General features: G+C 44.3%; 1 protein-coding gene across 24 annotated transcripts in view; it reads right to left on the reverse strand.

Moving 5' to 3' along the window:
• The window catches only part of MAMLD1 (mastermind like domain containing 1), a 132,549-nt gene that overhangs the window by 87,638 nt on the left and 18,604 nt on the right, over positions 1 to 26,307 (reverse strand). For 8 of the 24 annotated variants that reach the window (XM_083722741.1, XM_083722739.1, XM_083722749.1 and 5 more), the window contains one exon: positions 469 to 543. The exons of 9 other annotated variants lie outside the window; for them this stretch is intronic. In XM_083722741.1, the coding sequence (XP_083578867.1) occupies positions 469 to 543 (75 nt within the window). The remainder of the gene's footprint in view (positions 1 to 468; positions 544 to 26,307) is intronic. 7 more of the 24 variants (XM_083722756.1, XM_083722758.1, XM_083722752.1 and 4 more) reach the window with 1 other exon arrangement.

Below are 26,307 nucleotides of genomic sequence, written 5' to 3' on the forward strand. Positions count from 1 at the left end.
TTGGTCAAAACAAAACAAGCCCAACAACTTTTGTGTCTGGATTTTCACTTTTTGAAATATGGCAACCATACCATATGTAGAGGACAGCCCCCATCACCAGCCCCTAAAATGCCCTTTAGTAAATAATGGATGTGCTGCCTGTACCACTTCCCCACAGACTCGTCCATTGGCACGAGTGCAATGTTTATAGTTTTACTGTTCTGCTGCAAAAGAAGGCTACCACTTCCTGGAGAAAGGCTACAAGCCTTTAATGATCCCACAAGTACCATGGGATAAACCCAAAGAAAAATAACTGCCAAGCCACTCATCTAATGTTTAAATACACATTTAGATGGGAGGAATGCATAGAGAAGAAGTGGCGTGGTACATCTGCAGCAGAGCAACCGGATGTCTTCCTCTGCCCCAGCTGCAACAAAACATATCTCCCCCATTTCAGTCTCTAGACCCATAACAGGCAAGGTAACTCACCAGCAGTTCTCCCTCAAAGGTACACTCCTCCATTGTCTCCCAAGACGGATGCCATAAAGATGGGAACAAGTTCTGCTGAAATGAATGCAAGGTCTGAGTAGGTTTGTATAGGATTTGTCTGAGGTATGAAATGCAGCACAAAAAAGAGAGGTTTTTACTATACAGTGGACTCTCGGGTTACGTTACCTTCGGGTAATGCAAACCTCGGGTTGGAAACGCGGCACCCCCAGAAGTGTATGCTTCTGGGTTTCGCCGTGTGCATGTGTGCACAGAAGGGCACCTCTGGTTACAAAGTTTTCGGGATACGGCTGGGCCTCCAGAACAGATCCCGTTCGTAACCGGAGGTACCACTGTAGTAGTAACCTCCCCTCCTCACAACTCCCCATTTTTGGACAACTTGCAGTGGATTTGAATACAGCAGATCCCATCATCCCATGCCAGCAACGACCTGCACCCAAAGTTTGGGACTATCCACCCATCCATTATGCCAGAAAATTATAAATGTGCATCAATTTATCTTTCATGGGAACATTGTATTGCCTTAAGAATGAGTACCAGGCTAGTATGACAAATCATGGCGTGTGGCAAAAACTCATCATTGTTACCAGATCTGTTAGTGCACCACTGCAGACACATCTTACACATGTATTTATTAAAAGGCTAATTTTGAGGACATAGCAATTATGTCCTGGAGACCACTGTGCACACATAGAATTGCAGTGCCTTCAGTAACCTTGATTAATTTGTGAAATTCATCATGGATCAATCCTACTGCACTCACTCCAGAAAGCTAGCACCACAGCTGCAATTTAATATTTATTTATAAATAAAGGTTTAAAGATTACAACACGCTGATATGCAAGATTTAGGAGCTGTTTTGCTGCTTGAAATGCCAGGGTATCTCGGGTTACAGACGCTTCAGGTTACAGACTCTGCTAACCCGGAAATAGTACCTTGGGTTAAGAACTTTGCTTCAGGATGAGAACAAAAACCATGCAGTGGAAGCGGGAGGCCCCATTAGCTAAAGTGGTGCTTCAGGTTAAGAACAGACCTCCGGAACGAATTAAGTTCTTAACCCGAGGTACCACTGTACAGAAACATACAGCGGAGGAAATCAAGAAAATAGCTCTCGTGGTCTGCAGCAAGGACAGTGTTCTCATGGAGCAGAGAGAGCCAAGAAACAGCCTTTTTTTAGAGGGGGTTGAGGGTTATACCCACGTGACATTTCATGACAATGACATAGGTGGAGAATTTCTTGGGATATCCCGACTTGATTTCACTAACAAATGTGGCATGAGAGGGCTTCCTCTTTTAAGTGAAGTTCTTGTGCCCCCTACACAAAGTGGTTAAAACCGGAAGCTCTAAATAAAAGCAAAAGGGAAACTTCTTGCTTTGATTATTCATAGCTTCTTAGCAAGGTACCCTTACTCAGCTGAAAGGGGGCAGGGTCGTTTTTCCCTCAAACAGCATAAGAATCTGTGATTAATTCAGGTATCGTTGGGCATGCTTGCTGCTTGGAGACTATTTTGTCCATGGTGGGAGATTCCTTGCCAAATTATTGGTGTTATTTTGGATTAGATGTGGTACTGAATCCTGGAATTAATTAGACTGGGGACATCCTCCTGCCTGTGAGTGGCATGTGCTGAGATTATTGCTGGCATATACACTAGGGCTTTCCCTATCCATTGCTGTGATCCTCCAACACATAGCTCACAGCAAAGTCAAATTACACACAAAGACTAGGCATTTGTGCCATGTTCCAGCTGCACAGATCTTATGAGTACACCATTTTAAAACCAATGGCTGTGAACTGCTTACAAATAAAGCATTTTAAAGCAAAAAAAAAGCTTAAAATTTCTCAGCTGAAAGGTATAATTCAATCCACATAAGATAGTAAAGGATTTCTACTTAAGACCTCAATGGGCTTTGTTAGCCATAAGGCTGCAAACCTTGGCAAACCCACGTGCATGAATTAAGGATGTGTCTCAATCAAACGTTTACTTCCTTACTATCACTGCATTTGATGTCTCCAGATGTAAAAGGAGAATTTTTAAAAATCTACCTCCAGGGTTGCTTTGACAAGAGCAAGTGTCAGAATGTCATAAAATCCAGCGAATTTTCATTTGGAGGAAAATGAAATTGCTTTGTGAACCTACCATTAGAAGTTCAAACTACAGAAAACTCTCCTTGGCAGCCTGATTCACAAACCAAAAACAAAACAAAGCCAACAGAAAGAAACAAAAGAGCCGGTGTCAATTTTGTAAATCTGTTTCTTGGGTTTACTTATAGAACAGCCCAGAGATTGTTCCCCTGTGCAGAACTGGGTAGCTTCTACTTAAAGAACGTATATCTTAGAAAAGAGGTATGTTTGACAGGAACAATTTAAACTGCCATGGGCATAAACAAACACAAATGGATAAGGTTGTTTTCTTTTTTTCTTTTGCTTTACACTCTGTACATTTTCTGCAATACAGAAAGGTCTCAGGCGGTGACTTGGTTTTAAATGTATAGTCCGTGGAGTTCTTTCAAACTGGAAAGATTGGCCATATAAATTTCACTTGTTTTTTTTCTTTTAAAATGTTTTTGCAATCCTAGTTCACATATATTCAGTTATACGGAGGGAGTTATTTATACAGTGGCATTGATAAACATAGCACCTTATGGCGTAAGACAGAAGAAAGACAGGGCCCCAAGGATTACAGTCTAACCTCTGGCAATGGGGAGAAAATAAGAGGCAGGATGGGAGAGGGAAAAGAAATGAAGACATGAAGAATGGAGAAAATGCTGCTATATATCCTTTAATTTCCTTGCAGCTGGGAATGGATATTTTCCATGCTCCATGGAAAAGGTAGACTTGAGGAGGGACTTGAAGGGAGATTATTATCTACATGCATCATATAAATATATGATACATCATATAAATATGATGTATGTTCCACACTGAATTTAGAACTGCGGAAATACAGCTATCTAAACTTATATTGTCAAAGCCATAGTTCCTTCGGGGTGGCGGGGTGGGGGTTCACCTTTATAATAAGTACAGTTCTCTCAGCTGATCAAAGTAAGAGAAAGCTTGACTGGCAGGGCAGGACTTCTGTCTCAATTTGCTTAGAACATCTGGCTGTGGTTCAAAGTCAGGATCTGGAGCTGCAGGTTGGAGTGGGATGGAGGCAGGTCAAATTTGCCAGTCTCCTGCAATCCTTTCCTGCCACCCCAGTTGCTAATGCACATCAGAACGTGGTACACAGCATCTGGAATTTGCCAGGCGCATTTTGCATCTGGCTATCGGCCACTTGCGCCCAGGCTTGGGCACCTGGATGGTACCTGACATCTCTACCACCTGGAGGTACATGCCTGGGGAACTCTGGATCTTGACTATTTTCACATACCGTCGAATTCTATCCATTATATATTACCTACACAATCAAAACAAATGTCAGGAACCAAAAAAATAATATTGAAAAATTTGATTTTCGAGCCATCAGATCCCAAAATGGCAACTAGACATTCCATTTTGGTGACTATAACCTTGGTTTAAGGAGCCATTTGGCACCTAGCATATGTGAGTTTCTAACAATGGGTGCACCTTGGCTGCTCCAGCATGCTTGCTTGATCTTAGAATTGATATTCAGAATGGTAGGTGGGAAATCCCACTTGCAGGTGCACCCCCCTTGGTAAAAAATAAACAAATCCCTGCTTATGGAGATCTTGGTGGCTTGGTAGCTCAGTCGGTAGAGCATAAGACTCTTAATCTCATGGACATGGGTTCAAGCCCCATGTTGGGCAAAAGATTCCTGCATTGCAAGGGGTTGGAGTAGATTATTCTTGTGGTCCCTTCCAGCTCGACAACTCTATGATTCTATGAAGTAGAAGAGCAGTCCCATGTGAAATTCCCCCCACATTCTGAACTCACTTTGTCTCAGCAGCAGCATGAGCATGTGGGTTGAAGCATATATTTATGAACTTTCTCCAAGGCAGGGTTCTGAATACTGGGCCTTTCTAGCCAATTACAGCATGCAATATACAAATTCTCTCTTTGCTGTTAGTGCTTGGTATTCATCATCATCATCATCAACAACAACAACATCAAGCAACTCCAGTTTTCAACTGGTTGTCTAGACCCATCCCACATACTGGGAGCAATCGACAAATGTTTAAATGGGAACTGGACAGAAGCCATATTAACACACATGCCTTAAAGGTTGCAAAGAAACAAGGGCAAGCTATAGTAACAATTAACATTTTAGAGAAAGACAATGAATATGATTAGTATGATCAAATCACCTGTGCCTGCTAGGGAAAAAGGAAGCTTTTAACAGTACTAAAATACAGAATTGATTTGTACACATATTTGATAAAATCGATGCAATTAGCAAGCAACTGAACACTAGAAAGGAAAATTGATTGCTAGAAGAGCCTAGAGCAGAAGGTAATCAGTCCATTCTTCTGGATCCTCTCCATACAATAAAAAATTGTTCTTCCTTAATCGCCCCTAAATTATTTCCCTATTAATAATGCCATTACATAGCTATTCTTTTATTCCTATTATCTACTGTCCTCCTTGAAAAGCATTTAAAAGCTGTTTTTAGAGCAGCATACACTAGCAATTTTTAAAATATCAGCGGCACAATGCTACAAGCGGAAACTGAACAATAGCACGTAACAAAAGGGAGAAAAGCAATTTGGAAACTAGTTCTAACAACCAAATCAAACAAACGAGATTATCAGATAATGGGTTTTGATTTTGTGGGATTCTACCAGGTTTCTCAGTAGGTAGGAACCCAAGGTTCTACACAACCATGCAAGATCTGGGCCGCGCTGTGTAACCGGAATGATAACAACTTCGTCGGCAAGGAATTAACATACAGAAAATAAGTAAGAAAATAACATACAGAAAATCAGCTCACTATGGAGTCAAAGTCCCTGCTAGTGGTAGGGTATCACTAAAATTAATAATGGTAGCAACTCCAGTGTGTTGAGCAAGTTCCACAACTTAGGTGTTGTCATGAGAATGCCCTCTTAAGGGCTACTACTGCCCCAGCATACGATGGTTGTGGAAGCTCCTAAAAGGTTTTCTTTGCCAGTCTAAGTACCTGGGAGGGTCTGTACAGAAGGTGATGGACTTTTGGTTATTTGGGGCCTGAGGCATTTATGGCTTTAAACACAAACATGAGCATCTTGAATTGGTACCACAAAACAAACCCGCAACCTGTACAGTGGTACCTCGGGTTAAGAACTTAATTCGTTCCAGAGGTCCGTTCTTAACCTGAAACTGTTCTTAACCTGAGATACCACTTTAGCTAGTGGGGCCTCCCGCTGCCACCGTGCCACTGCCATGCGATTTTGATTCTCATCCTGAAGCAAAGTTTTTAACCCGAGGTACTATTTCTGGGTTAGCGGAGTCTGTAACCTGAAGCATCTGTAACCTGAAGCGTCTGTAACCCAAGGTACCACTGTACAGTTGTTTTAAAGCAAGTGGGTAGGACAACCAAGGCATTTCTTTCAACCAGGAATCAAGTCCCATACCTTCAAAGATAGCAAGGTAGCCAAGATAGCCAAAGCCTCTGAGACTTACCGTAACTGGACCCAGTGCTAAATATAAAGAACTGCAAGTACAGATCAGGAAGTCAACCCAGTGAGTGATACACTGCAGGGGGCGTCTGGGAGGAACACAGCACTTTGCCCCACACTGCTTTTGTGGGCAGTGGGCACGCATGCTGTTGTGACGTGGGGTTTGTGATTTCAGCTCTCTTGACATAATATGCTGGAGACAGTTCTCTAGTAACACTTCTTTATTAAAGCAACAAGACTGAGACCTGAGGAGGGGAGAGCTACATTTATAGGGAGAGGGAACTAACTAGAAAGGATACATTTTGGAGGGAACAATCTCAGGCAATCACAGTCCTGCCTTTCGGAGGCAACCAATAAGACAGAGGATCCAAATACATCAGCTTAAATGAACCAATAGTAGCTGTACCCTCTGGAACCAAAAGGCAGTTACTTTACCCTAATGCAAATACAGACAATAATAATGCAGATATAAAATCATTTGACTCATTACACAACACCCCTCCCCCCCTAGTGAGCACAGCAGACGTAATCTCTCAGGTACTGTGGGGTCCTACAACGTCTACTTGATCTCCTGACAACAGGTGTTGCCGGTTCTGGATTGGGTGTCACCTGTGGTAGGGGGGCTGCTATAGGGGTTTCGTCAGGAACAGAAGGAGTCCCAGACATCTCAGGGTCCCCTACCTGTACCTCGTCATCCTGAGGACTAGCAGACCCTGGTTCATTTGCTGAAGCCCCTGGTGATTGCACCTCTGGGCCATTTTCAGTCTGGTCTTGCAGCTCTGCGTCGTTAGCCAGGGATGAATTATCAGACTCTTCCCTGCTGAGCGCCCGGCGCCTCAGCTGATCTATATGTCTCTTCCAAACTTGCCCATTTTCCAAGGTCACATAATAGGACACAGGTCCACTAGCCCGGGTGACCACACCAGCCACCCACTGCGAACCTCGTGAATAGTTCCTCACCCAGACCAGATCTTCAGGGGCGAGATACCTTGTTGTGTCAGTCTCAGCCTGGGGGTTTGCTCTTGAATTACGGTTTGGCATTTTATCCGGGTGGACATAATCCAACGCCGTTACCAATCTTCTACCCAAGAGCAGCTCAGCTGGCGACTTGCCCGTCGCAGTACACGGCGTCGCATGCTGCAAAAATAACATTCGCGCGATGCGAGCTGACCAGTTACCCTCCATTAAGTGCGCAATGGATTCTTTGGCTGTTCTTACCATGCGCTCCGCCTGCCCATTGGAGGATGGATGAAAGGGCGCGGATGTGACCCCTCTTATGAAGTTATCAGCCAAGAATGCCCTGAATTCTTGGGATACAAAAGCTGCCCCATTATCTGATACAATGGTCTCAGGTAACCCGTGGGTTGCAAACAGCTGCCTTGTCGCATAAGGCCTGAATTTGTCTTCATGCGGACCACCTGGCCACCCCCTCCCCACCCAAGTGAGCACACGGGAGAGAACAGCATCTTTCCTCGTTTTCTCAGCAATATCAGTAGCCATTACAGGAGCCCCAGGAAGTGTTTCCAGCATCATTATGTGCTCCGCTGGAGCAGGATCCTCATTGCTCCCGCCAGGAAGGGGCAATCGACTCAGCGCATCAGCATGGCACAACCGCTTCCCCAGCACATGGGTCAAGGTGTACTGGAACCCGTTCAGGAATATAGACCAACGCAACATTTGTGGCGTTTGTTTGTTCGGGTTGAACAACCCCAACAGTGGTTTGTGGTCCGTTTCAATTGAGAAATGACGACCGTACACATAATCATGGAACTTTTTGATTCCTGCCACAACTGCAAGCGCCTCTTTGTCAATTTGAGCATAGTTGCGCTCCGTGGCTGACAACGTACAGGAATAGAAAGAGATGGGCTTTTCCGACCCATCCGGTTCCTTATGACTCAGCACCGCCCCCAGGCCGTATTGAGAGGCATCACATGCCAGGACCAGCGGCTTCGATTCATCATAATGAGCAAGGACGCTCTTGCTACTCAGCATTCCTCGCAAAGAGTCAAAAGCCTTCTGCTGCTCCTGCCCCCATCGCCACACATTCTTTTTCTGCAACAGTCTATGTAATGGTTCAGCTACCGAAGCTTTCTGGGGTAAGAACGAATGATAAAAGTTAATAAGTCCCAGGAATGACTCCGTCTTCTTCTGTGGTCGTGGTGCCTCGATGATGGCCTTAACCTTAGCATCTGTGGGGTGGATGCCTGATGCATCAATTTTAAACCCCAAGAATTCCACAGTTGGCACCCCAAAACTGCATTTTTCCTTTTTTAGTTGCAACCCCACCTCCTTGAACTTGAGCAACACTGCACGGACACGCGCAACCAGTTCCTGTGGGTCTTTTCCACCAATCAAAAAGTCATCAAAAAATGGCAAGACCCCCGGCAGACCTCTTAACAGGCGTTCCATGAGCCCTTGAAAAATCCCTGGGGCCACACGAACTCCAAATTGTAATCTGTTAACTCTGAACGCCCCTTTATGTGTGACAATAGTCTGTGCTTCCGCTGATTGTGGGGTTACTCTAAGGGGCGTGACGATTGGAGTCTCCCACTTAGCGGAGTCCACGGGTGAGAGAACTCCCTGCTTGACCAATTTATCCAGCTCTGCTTCAATCTTGGGTTGCAGTGCAAATGGCACTCGCCTTGGTTTGAGTCGGATTGGGGCCACCCCAGGGTCCAATTCGAAGTCAACTGGGGGCCCTTTATAACAACCCAGTTTTCCATTAAAGAGACCAGCAAATTCTTTGCATAATGCCTCGCTCATCTCAGGGCAGGTTTGGATTGAATTAAGCCCGGATATACTCAGTCCCAGGGCGGGAAACCAGTCAGTGCCCAGGAGACTGGGGCGACTGCCCTTTGCAATCACCAGTTTGAGTACCGCCTGTTTGTCCCGGAACTGTACTCTCACGGCACACATTCCCATGACATGGATGCAGCCCGCTGAGTATGACTGCAAAGTTGCCGGGAAGGGCTCCAGATGGGGCAACTTACCCCTGGGGAAGAATGTCCTCGCGGTCTGGTCCGACACGATAGTGAATCCAGATCCGGAGTCCACCTCCATGTCGCACAGCTGACCCTCAATCTTCACCTTGACGTGTGCCTTGCCTTGCGCTGGAAACTGCACGACCCTCCCATTGATCTCCGTTACGTAGTGGCAGTCCTTTAGAACATGGTTCGCTGTGGCCGATCTGTGATGCTCCAGTCTAGGTGCTCCTGTCGCTCCCAACGCTGCCGATCTACAGACCCTGGCGATGTGACCTGTCTTTCCGCACGTCCGGCACATAGCATCCCAGAAACGACAACTGTTCCGCTCATGGTTTCCGCCACAACCAGGGCACCTGCCTCGGTGATCTTTGTGCACTGTGCAGGCCTGACGCACTGACTCGACCCCACGGACTGGGCTCTGGCTCGGAGTAGCCTCTAGCTCGTCCATGGCATGCGCAACTTCTATCTGTGGCTTAGGGACCCTGCGACTGGCATCAAGCTCCTCTCTTTCATAATTCTCCGTGGCGGTGGCCTCCTTCAAGGCTGAAGCAAGGGTAACCTCTTTAGCCACGATGCGTCTTCTGGCTTTCTTGCTGCTCAGACCACCGACAAACCGATCCAGGAGAGTCTCTTCCAGATCTTGGAAGTTGCAGTGCTGAGCGAGCTTCCGCAGTTCAGCCACAAATGCAGATACAGACTCCCCAGCACGCTGCTGCCTCTTATGAAACTCCATCCGCCGGGCCATCTTGGTCTCAGTAGGTGCTAAATGGCTTGTTAGGCAGGCAAGAATATCTTTGAGAGATGTCTCACTTAGCTTCGCTGGGGCAAGCAATGCCTTGGCCAGCTTGAAGGTCTCAGGCCCACAGTAGCTCAGGAATGTGGCCCTTCTTTTGCTGGCATCGGTGATCCCTTGAGCCACTGCGAAGAACTCGAAGTGTTCGACGTAGTCTTCCCACGTGTGGGGCTCTGATGGCTGGAAGGGCTCCAATATCCTTGGACTCTCCATTGTCCTGTGGGCAGGGTCGTCTTCTCAGCTGGCCAGTGAGTCTTGTTCTTAGCTACAATCCGGACTCTGAGGCAGGGCTGCATTTAACCACTCCTCAGCATTCCAGATCCCATCCTCGTCGCCAGTTGTTGTGACGTGGGGTTTGTGATTTCAGCTCTCTTGACATCATATGCTGGAGACAGTTCTCTAGTAACACTTCTTTATTAAAGCAAACAAGACTGAAGACTGAGGAAGGGAGAGCTACATTTATAGGGACAGGGAACAAACTAGAAAGGATACATTTTGGAGGGAACAATATCAGGCAATCACAGTCCTGCCTTTTGGAGGCAACCAATAAGACAGAGGATCCAAATACAGCAGCTTAAATGAACCAATAGTAGCTGTACCCTCTGGAACCAAAAGGCAGTTACTTTACCCTAATGCAAATACAGACAATAATAATGCAGATATAAAATCCTTTGACTCAATACACAACACATGCCATGCCCCCCTCAGCTTCCTACAGGTGGAGGGCACCAGGGAGGGATGCAATTCTGGCGGCGCCCCCCACTCCTGGGATGTCTTGCCTCTGGGTGCCCTGCCCTATGGAGCGGTGTCACTGGGGCTACGCCACTGTGTAGTTCCCATGTACAGTTTTCATGATTCATCTGCAAATGCCCTGAGAAGGTGGTGATAAGTGTGCCCACCAGGGCAAATTTTAAACGAGTTAGTGTAGCACAACTGGGGGGGTGGGGGGTGGAAAGGGCTAGGCCGCAAATCCTCACGTCCCTACTTGAACCTGCCCTTAACTAGTAAGATGACTGTAGGCAACTCATTTTCCCATCCCCAGTCATAGAATTATAGGATTGCAGAGTTGGCACCCTAAGGATCATCTAGCCAAAGCCCCATCAAACCTGCAACCTTGGTGTTATCAGCACCACACACTAAGCAACTGAGCTGTCCAGGCTGACTTCCTCCCATCTGCATTGTGATGGTGAGGAAATAATCCTGATTCGCTACACACATATGTTGTTAAGGGCTACAAAAATATAATGCACATAAAGCACACGGGGGGGAGGAGTACCAATGCTGCATACAATTTCTATTATAAATCAAGTTTCAAGTCGGCTCATTCTGGGTGGCTATTTTTTTAACACGGCTAATTTGCACTGCTACCTTTTTATTGGCTTCTCTAAAAAATTTAAGCCACTGCCTTGCCCAAAACCTCTGGCAAGCAGCACACACAGTATCAGAAAACCCCATACTGTCACAAAACCTTCTCTATTCAGGCAAGCAATGTAGGTTTATACTGTATAGCCATTTCCAACACGGTCCTTTGTTGCCACTTGGAACTATTTCCAGCCTCACAGCTCTTTCAAATTAATTTTGTCCAACAGTGGGTTTAGGCACATGAGTCTCAGAAACAATTTTAAATGGCCTAATTTTGACTTCAGCTGGTCTCTATGGAGATTAATTGAAATGTTGTATATCTAGGTAGTATGAAGGTAGGGGGGCGGGGAATAGAACAGGCATAATAAGGAGCTCATAGTAGATGTTTAAAGCCAGGAAGTGCAAAGTAGAAAGAAGAAGAAATCAACAGCTTAATCTTTCAAGTCTCCCTTAACCCCTATTATAAAGTGTTTAAGATTTGCTCCTGCATTGGGAACTGTGAGCATGTGGGTGCATAGGAGATAACGCCAGGCTGAACACCATTCCTATGGTCTAGTCAAGCGAGATCAGCTAGGAAGTTTCTAAACTGCAACAGGCCAGAATAGTCCTCTGCACCTCAGTCTCCTCCCCACCCTAAAGCAGAGTACAATAATGATCCATTGTAAGCTGACACAGTCTCTCCATTTACAAAGAATGATAAAAGTGGTCATAGCAAAAAAATAAAATAAAAGAGGCCAATAAGCATAGCTGCTAGCAGACTATCCCAGGAACTATGTTCCTGCTGGACTCTATGCAGAAATGCTGGCCATTCATTAGCTTGTTTGTGTTCTGATTGCTTGGCTGCTTCCTCACTCCCTAGGCAGGAAGATTTATCCTCTTAGCTTAACACTACAAAGTAATCAAATTGCTCCATTACAGTTGAAAGGCTTTAGACAGCCTGGAGGGAAGTGGAAAAGGCGGGGCATTTCTGTGGCAGTCATGTATAGAGTAAGTTGTCTCATCAGTTAATCCTAAAGTTCATATTCCACTTGCCTCCTTTCATGAAATGTCGAAACACTTAACTTTAATGACTGATGTAAGAAGGACGTACAACTCTCAGCTGAAATTAAACTTGATCTACCTCCTGAGATTGTTGACCAAGATTCACTTCTGATCGAAAACAAAAAGTTCTCATGCAGCCTCTTTCTTCTCTTTTTGCTTCAAGCCAAACCCAAACATCTTTTTTTGCAACCAAAAGGAAGTAAGCATTTGGGGCAACAGGATGTTCCAGCAAACAAGCCAATACAGGAATAAAGAAAACAGGAAAGGAAATAGAGTCATGGCTTGTCCGGCTGCACACTTAAATGCCAGAAACAAGAAACAAGAAAGACCAGAAAGCTATCATTTTAAACGTACATCCCCATATTGTCAAGAATGATCCCTTATTGCAGAACATCAGGAACCCGTAAAACCTGTGATGCCCCTTGCTACATCACAACTCTTTGAATTTATCTTATTTTTGAAAGATTGGTCATAGAATCGTAGAATTGTGGAGTTGTAATGGACCCTGAGGATCATCTAGTGCAACCCCCTGCAATGAAGGAGTATTCAGCAGTCCCATATGGGGATCGAATCAGCTGCCTTGGTGTTGACAGCACCACACTCTCACCAGCTGAGCTATCCAGCCACTTGCATCCGTAGTAGAGAATCCCTGCTTACACAGCACTAAAGTTAGTGAAAATGTGGGGTCTGAGCATATAGAGTTCACATTGTTATCAACATGAAAGGAAGCACAAGGGCCATGTAGTACTATCTCCTGGAATGCAGGAATCTTTTGCCCAAATCAGCTACCGGACAGAGCCAGATGCATAAGCCACATCACTGGAATTACAGAACAGGGGAACTGCAGACATATTCTGAACATATTCTTATTTATTTTCAGTATTATTACTGAACAGAGCTCATGGTCTTCACAGAGCAATGAGCCTTCATTTCAGCTGCCTCGTTTGTTTGGAAAAAGTCACCTTAGATGATGCATCATTAGCCCCACACATGTGATTATTTAAATGTTGGTTTGGAAGATTTTAAGCCATTTTGAAAGTACAAAGAACAGTTCTCATTGCAGGCCAAAACTGCATTAGGTCAGAATATTGAGGTCTCCAGACTGTGCTGTCCTTACATGTTCCATATACAACTAGACTGGGCTGTATTCGCCAGATTTTCCTTTTTGGATTTCAATGCACATTAAAATGGACTTATTCAAACAATGACTTGCAACTGGCGTTGCCCCAAGCAGGAATATGATATCACTCTGGATCACTTTTTAGACTTTTCTAAGAAGTTGCCTCACATACTTTGGTCTGCCTGACTTCAACAAAGCCTATTAAATCTTAGAGAGCGGGGAGCAAATGCCCCAAATAAAATCAATGGAGTTACATTTTAGGCTGTGTCATGTAGCATTTGACATTTAAGCTAAGACAGCACATTACTTAAGAGTGCTATTTTGAGGGCGGGGGTTTGGGTTTTGCATTACTATTATTTCCTATTTATACTTCTAAATCTGTTTTTTTAAATAATAATAATAAGTTGGCAAACCTAATGCACAGAAGCACTAGGGCCAAGCTATGTATTTGGCAATCTATTAAGTTACTAAGAGGGCACTCGATGGGTCTCAAACCCTGAGTGAGTTAGGGATTTCCCCTGCATGTGAAGACAGGCTCTGGTGGATTGAGCAGACGAGACCGTAGTGGGTCCAACAGTCAAGAAGGCGGTTTCTGCACGTGCTATAGAGGGAAGTGAGGGGCAGGTGGGGCTTGTCAATCTGGGAAGGCTGCCCATCCAGGAAGAAACTACGCTGCCTTGTGGGATACCTTTGGGAGTGGAGATGGTTAAGGAGTAAACTCTACAGAAATACGTAGAGAAGTCCCTAAGATGGCTGGATGGTGCCTCCTTCCAGCAACTCCTGCAGGCAAGGTGATGCCAAACGTATTGATTTGCCTTTCCTTGGACCACACCAGTGAGCCCAAGAGAAGGCCTTTGTCACCTGGGTAGCCCAGGACCTTCATACATGCTGCCCAGACTTGCGCTCCAGGGAGGTTGCTTTGGGGCTGCTAATGCAGCAGTTTGACTTGACCCTTGGAGACATATTCTATTGTCTCTTGGGACAGATGGGATGCCAGCCAACTGTTTCATTTATTTATGCTTATGATATATTCATATACAATGCTTTTAAAATGTGTATCAAACATATTTATACTATTCTATCCTTTTAACAGTTAAGTAAAGCTGTGTTTTAACCTAGCTGGGTTGAAAACTTAAGTTATGAGCCTTTCAGAACAGAATATATGTACCTCGATAAGAAATAATTCAAGCCTTAGCGATTGCATGGCAAGCAGGGAATGAAAATTACATTTGCGTGCATCTTTGTGTGTGAATGGGTTTTGCTTTCAGAGGGCTAAGAAGTATGCAAGATGGCTTGCATCACAGTTCACACCCATAGTCAATCTGGACTTTTGCTACTTTAACCTTTGGCCCTACACAAATGGCGGATGCTTCCATGCATGCAAAATAACAATATCGAGACAATTCAAACCTGGACCTTGGTAGAGAAGAGTGCTGCTTTCACAAGCCAACTGGCATTATGGATTCTATTGGAAATAACTTTTACCTACCGAGACAGGTGAGCAGTTCTCTCTCAGGACCAATTTGGAGAAGCCAATTAGGATGGTGAAGGCAATTGTGAAGAAGACCTAGTGTTAACTGAGGAGGCCAACTGGGAAAAGGATTACAATTCACACAAAAAAGGATTACAATACCTAAATCAGTAAAACCCAAGGAGACAGTTGTCTGTAGTATTTACATTTCCCTCTTATTTTTGCTTGTTATAGCATCCCTAGCCCAGATCCTTGAGATGTTTCAGTTTCATAAATTTATTTATACGATAGTATTAATAAAACAATGCAGAACATAACATAAGCCAACATCCACGATGTAAAAGCAAGAAGTTACCAGAGATACCAACAAACTCAAATCCAGCTTGTTTTCAGATTAAATCTCCAAATCATCACAACTATTTATAGCAATTTTATCTAACTCCTTTTTCCCGGTTTTTTTCTGCAGTCGGTGCATAGAGAGCCACGCTGTATTACAAAGCTATTATTCTCACTCATAAGAAACTGAACCATTTCTGCCAGGGTGTAACTATTTGCTTGCGTAAACAAAGGTTTCAGAATCTCTTGGGTCTCTATATAAGCTGCAGGCTAACAGATAATGAGTGATGTCTTCCACCTGGGGTTGACCACAAATACAGAGTCCATCTGTGTTTGGCCATCCAAGACTGCGGTGGGCATCACTTGGAAATACAGCTCAATAAAGGCCTTTCTTAAGGAAACTGGTGAGAGTTTGGTCAGATAACCAGCTCTAAAATGCTCTGTTCTCATGAGTGGATACCCAGAGGAAAATTCGGCGTTTCTAATTAGTTGCAGGTCCCTTTGGGATTCTATCCAGAAGAGGCAATCCCTTAGCTGACACTCATTCAAAGTCAAAGCAGAGCTCAGTTCTGGAAAATAATAATATTCTAAAACATATTGACAAGCTGCTTTCCAGAGTTGGTTATCACCCAATTTCATATAACACAGTGCAGGAAAATGCTCAGTAGGCCATAGTAGCAATTTTTAAACTATAACACAGCACAGAGCACTCTTGCCTTAATTACCTTGGTATGTGTATGTGTGAGAATGCTGGTTCTTTGTGTGTACGAATTAAGTTTTAGTCTGTCTAACCAGAATAATTCCTTCACTCCCATTTCTATCCCTCATTTCCACGGTTACTCTTCATTAGCAAGAGAACCCTCTGGCTGTAACATTTGGTTAGCAAAAGAAAAAAGCTTTGAACCACCTTCTTTTTTTTGTCGTCTGGCTGTTTATCCTGGGATCTTTGCGCTCCCTTTTTCAAAGAAAGATCTGTGAGTTGTGCATGTCTCAAACTTGGATCAAATTGGCATACACTACAAGGTTGTTGTTTAAAGTTCACAGTCCATCCCAACCTGGGCCTGTAACACTACCTCACAGGGTTATTGTGGGGACTAAATGAGGAGGGGGAGAACACTGTATGCCACACTGAACTCTTTGGAGAAAAGGGGGAGCTATAAATGCAATGAATAAATAATGTTAAATGCTGCTACAGGATAGTTCAGAAAGTGACAGGTTTGTGCATCATGAAGAGCACTCTCATAGTTCTGTGATGAAACATACACTTAATTAACCTCATTTGCTGAGCAAATATGCATGGGCGGAGGATGCATGGCAAACCAATGCGAGGAATGAACACCATGAAGATGACAGAGAGGCTACTCATGACGCAATGGCACACGGAAGCATGCAACTTCCGAACCTGTGCCTTGGGTGGCATTTCGTTTTCAAGAAACAATGCCTGGAATTTTGAGCAGCGCTGGCAAGTCACTTCTTGTCAGCGGAGCTTTGCAGACAGGCAGGTAAGCAAAAAAGCTGGGAATGCTGACACAAGACTTCTTTATAACTGAAAAGCAGCTCTACCATATACTTTGATACATTAAGACTGGATTATTTCCTGAGGAAAATGCAACTCTATTAGCCAAGTGGTTGAAGACCCACCCACCCCAAGCAATCATAAATGCTCACTAGGAAACACTGGATTTTTTAAAAAATGCCCCCAAAGTCTCTAAAAGGGGTCCGAGGCCTGATGCCTCCTTCCCAAAGCCCAGGGAGCCTATGTAAGCTGGCGCCTCTGACCCTAACTGTTACCCTATGGAAAATTTCACTGCACACCACTGATGGGTAGCCTGTGTCTGGCATAGGCACCCCTCCCATTTGACTCAGCAGGGCCCGCTTAGGAGAAGACTCAGGTGCCCTGACTACTTTAGCATGGATAATATGTTTATCTTTTAAATTCATTTTGGCTGAACACATAAAAGAAACTTTGCAATTGTCTCCTCATGTAGAACAAGGTCTCATGACAGAAGCCTGTGGCTTTAAATCAGCAATGCAAAGCATTTAAAAGCAGCAGCATCAAAAACAGATACTTGCTCCTTTTGGAGTAAGTTGCACTCTTTGACAAGGGAGGAACAGAAATTCCATCCCAATGAGTCATCACTGGGCAGCCCCTTTGGCCTGTGTTTCTGATGGCTGCATTGAACGGAGCTGTTTTTGTAGCCCTTGTGATTTTTGAAAAATGAAAAGGGATAAGTTAAGGGTAAGTTAAGAAAACACAAGCAATCCTAAAGGAGCAAGCTGGAGAAAGTCTAGTAAGTAAAAAAAAGAAGAAGAAGAATAAAAACCAGGATCACTTAATCTACTTGGTTTCTAAAAAACTAAAAGAATGCAGCAATTGCTTTCATATGAGGAAACTGTTCAGAGCACTCTAACAAAAGCAGAAGCAGCTGGGAAGAACAAAATTGAATTAAATCCGCTATCAGTTCTGTATCCTTCTGCTGACTGTACCAGATGAGTACCTGATAGCTATTTGGAAACAATTATCTAACCGTATTGTAAGATTGCTTTTAGGGGTTGAGTGGAATGATACGGAACTGGAGCCCACTTAGCTTGGTCACCTGTGGAAAATTTAACCCTGAAGGTCAGTCATTAAGATGCAGGCCTGGAAATGTGTTCATTCGCTAGCCTCCCCCCCCCGTCTTCTAGTAACAGTAGAGGATTCCTCTGCCAAAAAGAGAGAGAGGTGTTCCCATAATGCAGATCCACTGAATGCCCACAAAATCATTTTATTCCAGGATGACAAACAGAGGAACGTGCAGAATAGAAATCTTTTGTTTTGTTTCCCATATATTAACATGAATTAGAATTGCCTACTTCTCTTTATATAACAGGTGGGCAACCTGCAGACAAGCTAATTTTATGAAGTCTCTGACACCTCCTAAAGCCACCCCATTCTTCCATCCCATCAGTTTGTTCCTTCCTTCTTGATTAAACCACTGGATGCCAATCTCAGGTAGCCATGGTGAAAATTGAAGGTGGGGGGGAGGGTCCTTATTCCAGGTTACTTAATCCAGACCACTTTTGTCACTATCTCAGATCATCTTCAGCTCTGGTTCTGTTCACCACTGGCAGGTTACACCCCTCTGCGAAATTTCCTCTGAGGAAATATGACCCTTGACAGAAAAAAAAGAAAGATTGTCCACCTTTATAGACAATTCCTTTGACTATGTGTAGGCAAACTAAGGCCCAGGGGCCGGATCTCTCAATCCGGCCAATGGACATTCTGGGAATCAGCATGTTTTTACATGAGTAAAATGTGTCCCTTTTAATTAAAATTGCATCTCTGGGTTATTTGTGGAGCATAGGAATTTGTTCATCCTCCCCCCAATATAGTCTGGCCCCCCACAAGTTCTGAGGGACAGTGGACCAGCCCTCTGCTGAAAACGTTTGCTGCCCCCTGCCTTTGAACTTTGACAACAGAAATAAAAGGTCTTTTTACAGGCATGGTGTCCCAAAACACACATTTTGGGGCACTGCGAGAGATTGTGGGACACCCCAATGCTTCTTTTCAGGGCAAGATCTTGGCCCGAAATTGTCTAAGAGCAAGGCACCCAAAATGGCCTCTGTGCTCTTGTGAGGGAAAACCAGGATGTCCCAGTTTTTCCGGGCCAGTTGACGGGTATGTGGTGTACAAACCAGGCCATGGGCACCAGAGACCCATCTTCAGCAAGGGTCATCAACCTTTTCTCAGACAAAAATATGTAGGCCTCACCCTGGCAGTGAGTGGGGCAGAATCAAAGGTAGGCAGAGCCACTCCATTTCTCTTACTTTCTGCTATAACTGTGTTCCATGGCCAGTTGTTAGGAATCACACTTGGGAAGTGTGTTGTAGCTCATGTCCTTCTTTTGTGTGCTTCTCATAGCCAGCTAATTGGCCACCATGAGAGCAAGATGCTAGATTAGATGGGCTACTGGCCAGAATCAGCAGAGTCTTCTTATGTTCTTAACTAAGGATTAAACCAGAGATATTTGACATATAAGGCATATTCCCTGCCACTGAATGACTGACATGCTATATATACTCTCTATGCAATGCTATTAAAAATAATGTATCTGTTCAAAATGGGTTAAGGAGATGACAGCGAGAAGCTCTGTGAACTTCCAGGAGTGCTTACTGGTACTGCTGAATCTTCTTTTGCACTTTCTAAGTTTTTTTGTATTCTTTCCACTTGCATTTAGTGTTGCGATTTGATATCGTAACCCAGCTTCATTTCTGCACATCTCTTTAGCTTCTTCATTGACGGAGGAAAGCAGGATGTGAATCGTTAAATGCAAATTTTAGATTTTCAAAACATAGCTAAGAATAAAAAATATTATATATATATATATATATCTCACATGTTTTCTTCAAAGCCCTTCACTCTCAGAACTTGACAAAAAGGCAGAAAAGCTAAAAAGATCAGCAAATAAAACATGCAGCACGATTCATTAAAAACTAAAACTTCCTTCCCTTTTTTTTTTTAAAAAAAAGTCTCAAGTCCCCAAAGGTGAAGAGACTTCCGCCTTATCAGTGTGGCTGCAACGGTTTAGAAACAGATCTAAAATGTTTAGCTTTGAACATAAGATATAATCTCTTGTACAGAAAGAAGAACCAGCCATATAAGAAAGAACAATAAAACCAAGTGTAGTGATAGGTTTACATAGCGATCCCTAAGCAGATTGAGGCAGAATGAGCCTTTGCTGAGGTGCTTTTCCATCAAGCCAAAAAAAGAAAAAGGCTACTGCTATTTGCTCTACTGCTGCTGGAATCATTAGAAAATTAAGATTATATTCTTTAATCAGCACAAATATTGTAGCACCAAGTATGTTAGGTTTGACTTTATACCCTCTAAATTAATTCCAGAGCCACAGCTAAGTAAGACCACATCCCTCATTGTGTTTTTGTTATAACATGCTCATGTGTAGCAAACTGTGAAGAAAATGTAGTAATTAGAGGTTAAATTAATCCCTGACAGACAAGCGGCTTAGTAAATCCAGGACCTCTTCACAAAGCAGTGCACGGGAGCTTGCCAGTCTTCCAGAATTAGGCACAAAGACCATTTGCAGCTGTAATGCACTTTGTCAATCTTCACACAAAGGAGTGGAGATGTAAGCAATTGGGGAAAGGCTTCAAAAGCCCAACAGCCACATCTAGACCTCCTAAAAAAATAATGCTAAGTTACAGTGCAGTGCAATTACGAGAGACACTGTAATCAGCTCAGAATCAACAACTTGGGCTGACATGAGCCTCTGATGCAGCTTTACGCTGGATGCTTACAAATGACATGCAGCCATTCCAAGATATTTTAGGGGAGCACTAAGAGTCATTAAAAAGCAGTCTTCCAAAAAAAATCCATTTTTTTTTGTTTTTTGTTTTAAATCAGTGTGTTCCTGGATAAGATGTGCTGTGGAAAGTAATTGGAAACCAGAATGGTAGTAACTTTGGGGGTGAAATTACAGAAAATACTGTATAGAGCTCAGTTTGAGAATTATAGCTCAGTTGGTTAGAGAGTGGTGCTCTGGGTTGCAGGTTTGATCCTCATATAGGACAACTGCATATGCCTGCATTGCAAAGGGTTGAACTGGAACAGGGGTCAGCAAACTTTTTCAGCAGGGGGCCAGTCCACTGTCCCTCAGACCCAGAGATGCATTTTAAATAAAAGGACACATTCAACTCATGTAAAAACACGCTGATTCCCAGAACGTCTGCAGGCTGGATTGAGAAGGCAATTGGGCCGGATCCAGTCCACGAGCCTTAGTTTGCCTACCCATGAACTAGATCAGGGGTCAGCAAACTTACCACGCCTTGGGCCGGGGTCTCCAGCACCAATCACGTGGTGGGCCAAAGGGCGGGGGAGCGCATACCCATACACGTGCACACATGCTATTTCCGGCACACTTCCGGGTCGGAGGAGCACGGGAAATTGCTTGTGTGCATGTGCACGGGCCTCCTCCGACCCAGATGTGCACTGGAAATAACGCTTGCGCATGCACACAAGCTACTTCTGGTGCTCCAACCCAGAGGTGGGCAGCCGCACAACACAGTGCCAGTAAGAGCGGGTGGTGGCAGCGAGCAGCGGGGGTTGCCGCGGGCCGGATAAACGAGTCCCTTGGGCCTTAGTTTGGGGACCCCTGAACTAGATGATCCCCAGCATCCCTTCAAACTCTACAATTCTATCATCTATTATGTATTTTGTTATAGCTCTGGAGTCACAGCCCATCAAAGTTTTTCAACAAGATTGCACAATTCTGAGGATGGGGGCATGAAGTTTACAGAATTCTCCCCCCCCCCTTTGTTTTCTTTTTTCTTTTTAATTCTGAAACAGTAGGACACATCTAATGTGGAGTTTGGAGTTTGGGTAGCAGTACAGGAATAACAATTAAATGTAACTAAATATGTAAATTAGCAGTGCCCTTCCACTCACTCCAAATTCTAATGTAGCCCACTTAGCTATGTAAGTTGCATAAACACTTCCTGCCACCAGGGACCCATTTACACAATCAGTTATCCTGAGTTAACGATGCTTGAACTCAATTCAACCTCTAATCTGTGTATATGTTTAAGGGATGAATCAGAGGCTGAGATGAGTGGGAAGCGTCAGACAGGCAGACTTGCCTTTGCCAAGATCAGGCACCTTTGGTTCAACCTGGAATATAATGATCATGTAAACACATTTAACAGGGTTGATCTCTCTGGTTTCTGAGTTCCACGGAGGAAAACACAGTAACTTCTTGAATGTGAATGGCTCCTGTTATTGCAACAGAAACATCCTGGAATTATTTACTCACATAAAGAGAAAACTTTGTCATTGGGCTGCAGTCCATCAAGGATTCTCAAAGAGCAGAGAAGGGATGGTAGACAAGCATCCTCCAGCTTGATTACACATCACAGATTACACATCAGTGGTGGGCAGCGTTAGTAACTCAGATACAGTATATAAGCTAGGTGCCAAATGACTCTTTAAACTAAGGTTACGGAATGTCTAGTTGCCATTTTGGGGCAAGACGGCTCCAAAGTATTATTTTTAGAATGATGGGACTGACTGTGATTGATTACCAGTTAAACATCTGGCTAGTTCAGGTGGCAACCTTGTACTAAGTTAAGAAGTTTGAGAACTTAAAGAAGAAAAGTCACTTGATCCAGGGACAGTCCACATATATACTGGCCTATTCCGACCTCTTTTTACTATATTTTTTACATGCTGTAAGAAAAAGCATTTTGGTTCCAGAAATTCATTCCAATTGTGCAGATGAACTATAACTGATAGAATTCTACAGGATGGGGTACTAGTGTGTGAAAACAGTCCAGATCCAATGATCCCCAGGCATGCACATCCCAATGGTGGAGATGCCAAGCACCATCCTGGCGCCAAGTCATCTTCACTTAGTCAAAAGTGGTCAGAAGCCACGTGCAAAATGCGCCTGGCTAATTTTTCTAACCCTGGGGGTGTGACACACATTAGGGTGGGAAAAGATTCCCAGAGAGCCACTACTGGTCAGTTTAAAGTAGGCAATACAATTACATCTCTGTCTTTTTACAAATTGTAAAGCAGTTGAACACCGACAATCTGGAAGTGAATGCTTCCATTTTCGAAAGTGCCTTGGAAGTCGGACAGCTTCCGAGGTACATTTCTCCATTTTTTTCAATGGGTTTTGCTGACCAGCAATTGCGCCTCGGTTGTAGAACGTTTCGGAAGTCAAACGGTCTTCCGGAATGGTTTATGTTCGACAACCAAGGTTCCACTATATAGTAATATACAGTACCTCCTTTCCTGAAGTATACGGGATTTGTTGCAATGTTTGCGTATTCAGACCCAGAAACCTCCCCACTATATAAATTCACACTTGACCCAAATTTTAGTTTTGGTTTTTAGCAGAATTTAGGCCACAACTTTATTGATGACAGAAAGTGAGTGGTTGCATAGGCTCCGGTTCGACTAGCTCCCTGCCATGCAGGTAGCGCTGACCCAGGGTTCCAGCATAGGTCAGTCAAAGGTGAACACCTGGATAAGTGAAAAATCGGGAACGGACTATCTCCCGCCACCCAGATGTCCCCCTGGACTCAGACATGGGCACAACCCCCTCTCAGGGGTTGGCCAAACCATTTGAGTCCCTGGATTCCTTTAAAGGAATACGCTTCACAAAGGGATGGCGAGAGTGTTCTCCCATCCCTATCACTTGAACCTATCCACAACCTTACAAGTTGTGACAATTTGCTATGTGGCAGGCGAAACCCAAATGGCAACAGCCAATCAGCCAAGTGGGGGAAATTCCTGCCGTTCCCCTGTCCCAATGATAGGCGACACACAACAGCATAGCAAGGTCAAGTGCAAAATGCCCTAAATGTAGGGAGAGATGGGGGGGGTGTTCCGATGCATGAGCCAAAAGAGGAAGCTCTGGGTCACGTGCATGGGCATATATATGTCCCTCAATCCATTTGGACTGCACCCCACTGGCCAGATTGCACCTAGCTACGAGGGACCTACCAATTGGGTGTTGTGGATGACCAATTTTACCCACCCACAACACGGGGGATCGGTTTCCAGGTCTGACTGCAACACGTGCCCTCTTTAAGGGAGGACATGATTTCCAAGAACTGCATGCTTTGTTTGAACATCTAACATGTTTAGTTATTAGAAAACCCTCCACCAGAACTAAGTTTGGAAAAATAAGGCAGATCTCTCTCTCTCTCTCTCTCTCTCTCTCTCTCTCTCTCTCTCTCTCTCACACACACACACACAGAGAGAGAGAGAGACACAGACACTCAATAAGGTTGCAGGTTCAATCCAGCTGCATATTCCTGCATTGCAGGGGGTTGGACTAGATGATCCTCAGGGTCCCTTCCATGAGATTCTATGAGATGTTGGGATTACAAACCCTATTAGCTTTCACCAATGGTCAGGGAGCTGTAGTCCAGCATCATCTATAGAGCCACAGGTTAGCTACACATTATAAAAGCTTAAATAAAGCAATTAGTAAGAGCCTATGAGTTCCGGTGTAGTCTTCTCTCTCTCTCTCTCTCTCTCTCTCTCTCTCTCTCTCTCTCTCATCAACTTAATTCATTTGGCAGCTGTTGGTATTAAGCTAATTCTTATTGATAGACTGACATTACCTTATAATTACTCGCTAAACTGGATGATCAAGGGCAGAGGTAACATGAGGTTCGATTTGGCACTACCTGCTCAAATTTGGTGGGTGTGTCTGTGTGAGACAAATTGTCTCCGATAAAAGTAGGTGAACTCCAACAGGTAGGATTGGCTAAAGCTAAGCTTGGAACACAATGAGCATTTTTTGTGTGTCAAAAAATGGTAAGAGAAGGGCAGTGGAAGCATGCATGAACTCCTGGCATTGCCTGGCAGTTCCAGTTAAAAGAAGATACTCCAGAACAGGGCCATGTCTAATGTCCAGCTTGCAAGGCTTCTCATAAGCATTTGGTTGGCCACTGTGGCATGCTGGACTAGATGGTAGATGGGGCAATGGCCTGATTCAACAGGTTTAAGAAAAGAGGTCTGATTTACTAAAAGAAAGCATCTTATATTTTTATCCTCTGAAGATGTGTGTCTGTGTAGGGTGGGGGGCAGCCAGTAGAGAAGAATAAACATGTATAGAGAATAATGTGGACCACCTTCTGCTTTTCAGCTAATTGTGGCAGTATGTGCTGAAAAGCAGAAGGTGGTCCACATTATTCTCTACACATGTTTATTCTTCTCTCCTGGCTGCCCCCCAATGCTCCCCTTTGGTTTCAGATAGTACATGGGTGTTGTTGTTGTTGTTTAGTCATTTAGTCGTGTCCGACTCTTCGTGACCCCATGGACCAGAGAACAGCAGGCACTCCTGTCTTCCACTGCCTCCCGCAGTTTGGTCAAACTCATGCTGGTAACCTCGAAAACACTATCCAACCATCTCGTCCTCTGTCGCCCCCTTCTCCTTGTGCTCTCCATCTTTCCCAACATCAGGGTCTTTTCCGGGGAGTCTTCTCTTCTCATGAGGTGGCCAAAGTACTGGAGCCTCAGCTTCACGATCCGTCCTTCCAGTGAGCACTCAGGGCTGATTTCCTTTAGAATGGAGAGGTTTGATCTTCTTGCAGTCCATGGGACTCTCAAGAGTCTCCTCCAGCACCATAATTCAAAAGCATCAATTCTTCGGCGATCAGCCTTCTTTATGGTCCAGCTCTCACTTCCATACATCACTACTGGGAAAACCATAGCTTTAACTATACGAACCTTTGTTGGCAAGGTGATGTCTCTACTTCTCAAGATGCTGTCTAGGCCTGTCATTGCCCTTCTCCCAAGAAGCAGGCGTCTTTTAATTTCGTGGCTGCTGTCACCATCTGCAGTGATCATTGAGCCCAAGAAAGTAAAATCTCTCACTGCCTCCATTTCTTCCCCTTCTATTTGCCAGGAGGTGATGGGACCAGTGGCCATGATCTTTGTTTTTTTATGTTGAGCTTCAGACCATATTTTGCGCTCTCCTCTTTCACCCTCATTAAAAGGTTCTTTAATTCCTCCTCACTTTCTGCCATCAAGGTTGTGTCATCTGCATATCTGAGGTTGTTGATATTTCTTCCGGCAATCTTAATTCTGGCTAGGGATTCATCCAGCCCAGCCTTTCGCATGATGAATTCTGCATATAAGTTAAATAAGCAGGGAGACAAAATACAGCCTTGTCGTACTCCTTTCCCAATTTTGAACCAATCAGTTGTTCCATATCCAGTTCTAACTGTAGCTTCTTGTCCCACATAGAGATTTCTCAGGAGACAGATGAGGTGATCAGGCACTCCCATTTCTTTAAGAACTTGCCATAGTTTGCCATGGTTGACACAGTCAAAGGCTTTTGCATAGTCAATGAAGCAGAAGTAGATGTCTTTCTGGAACTCTCTAGCTTTCTCCATAATCCAGCGCATGTTTGCAATTTGGTCTCTGGTTCCTCCGCCTCTTCTAAATCCAGCTTGCACTTCTGGGAGTTCTCAGTCCACATACTGCTTGAGCCTTCCTTGTAGAATTTTAAGCATAACCTTGCTAGCGTGTGAAATGAGTGCAATTGTGCGGTAGTTGGAGCATTCTTTGGCACTGCCCTTCTTTGGGATTGGGATGTAGACTGATCTTCTCCAATCTTCTGGCCACTGCTGTGTTTTCCAAACTTGC

The sequence above is a fragment of the Podarcis gaigeae genome, assembly GCF_964106915.1.
Source record: "Podarcis gaigeae genome assembly, chromosome: Z".
NCBI lineage: Eukaryota > Metazoa > Chordata > Lepidosauria > Squamata > Lacertidae > Podarcis > Podarcis gaigeae.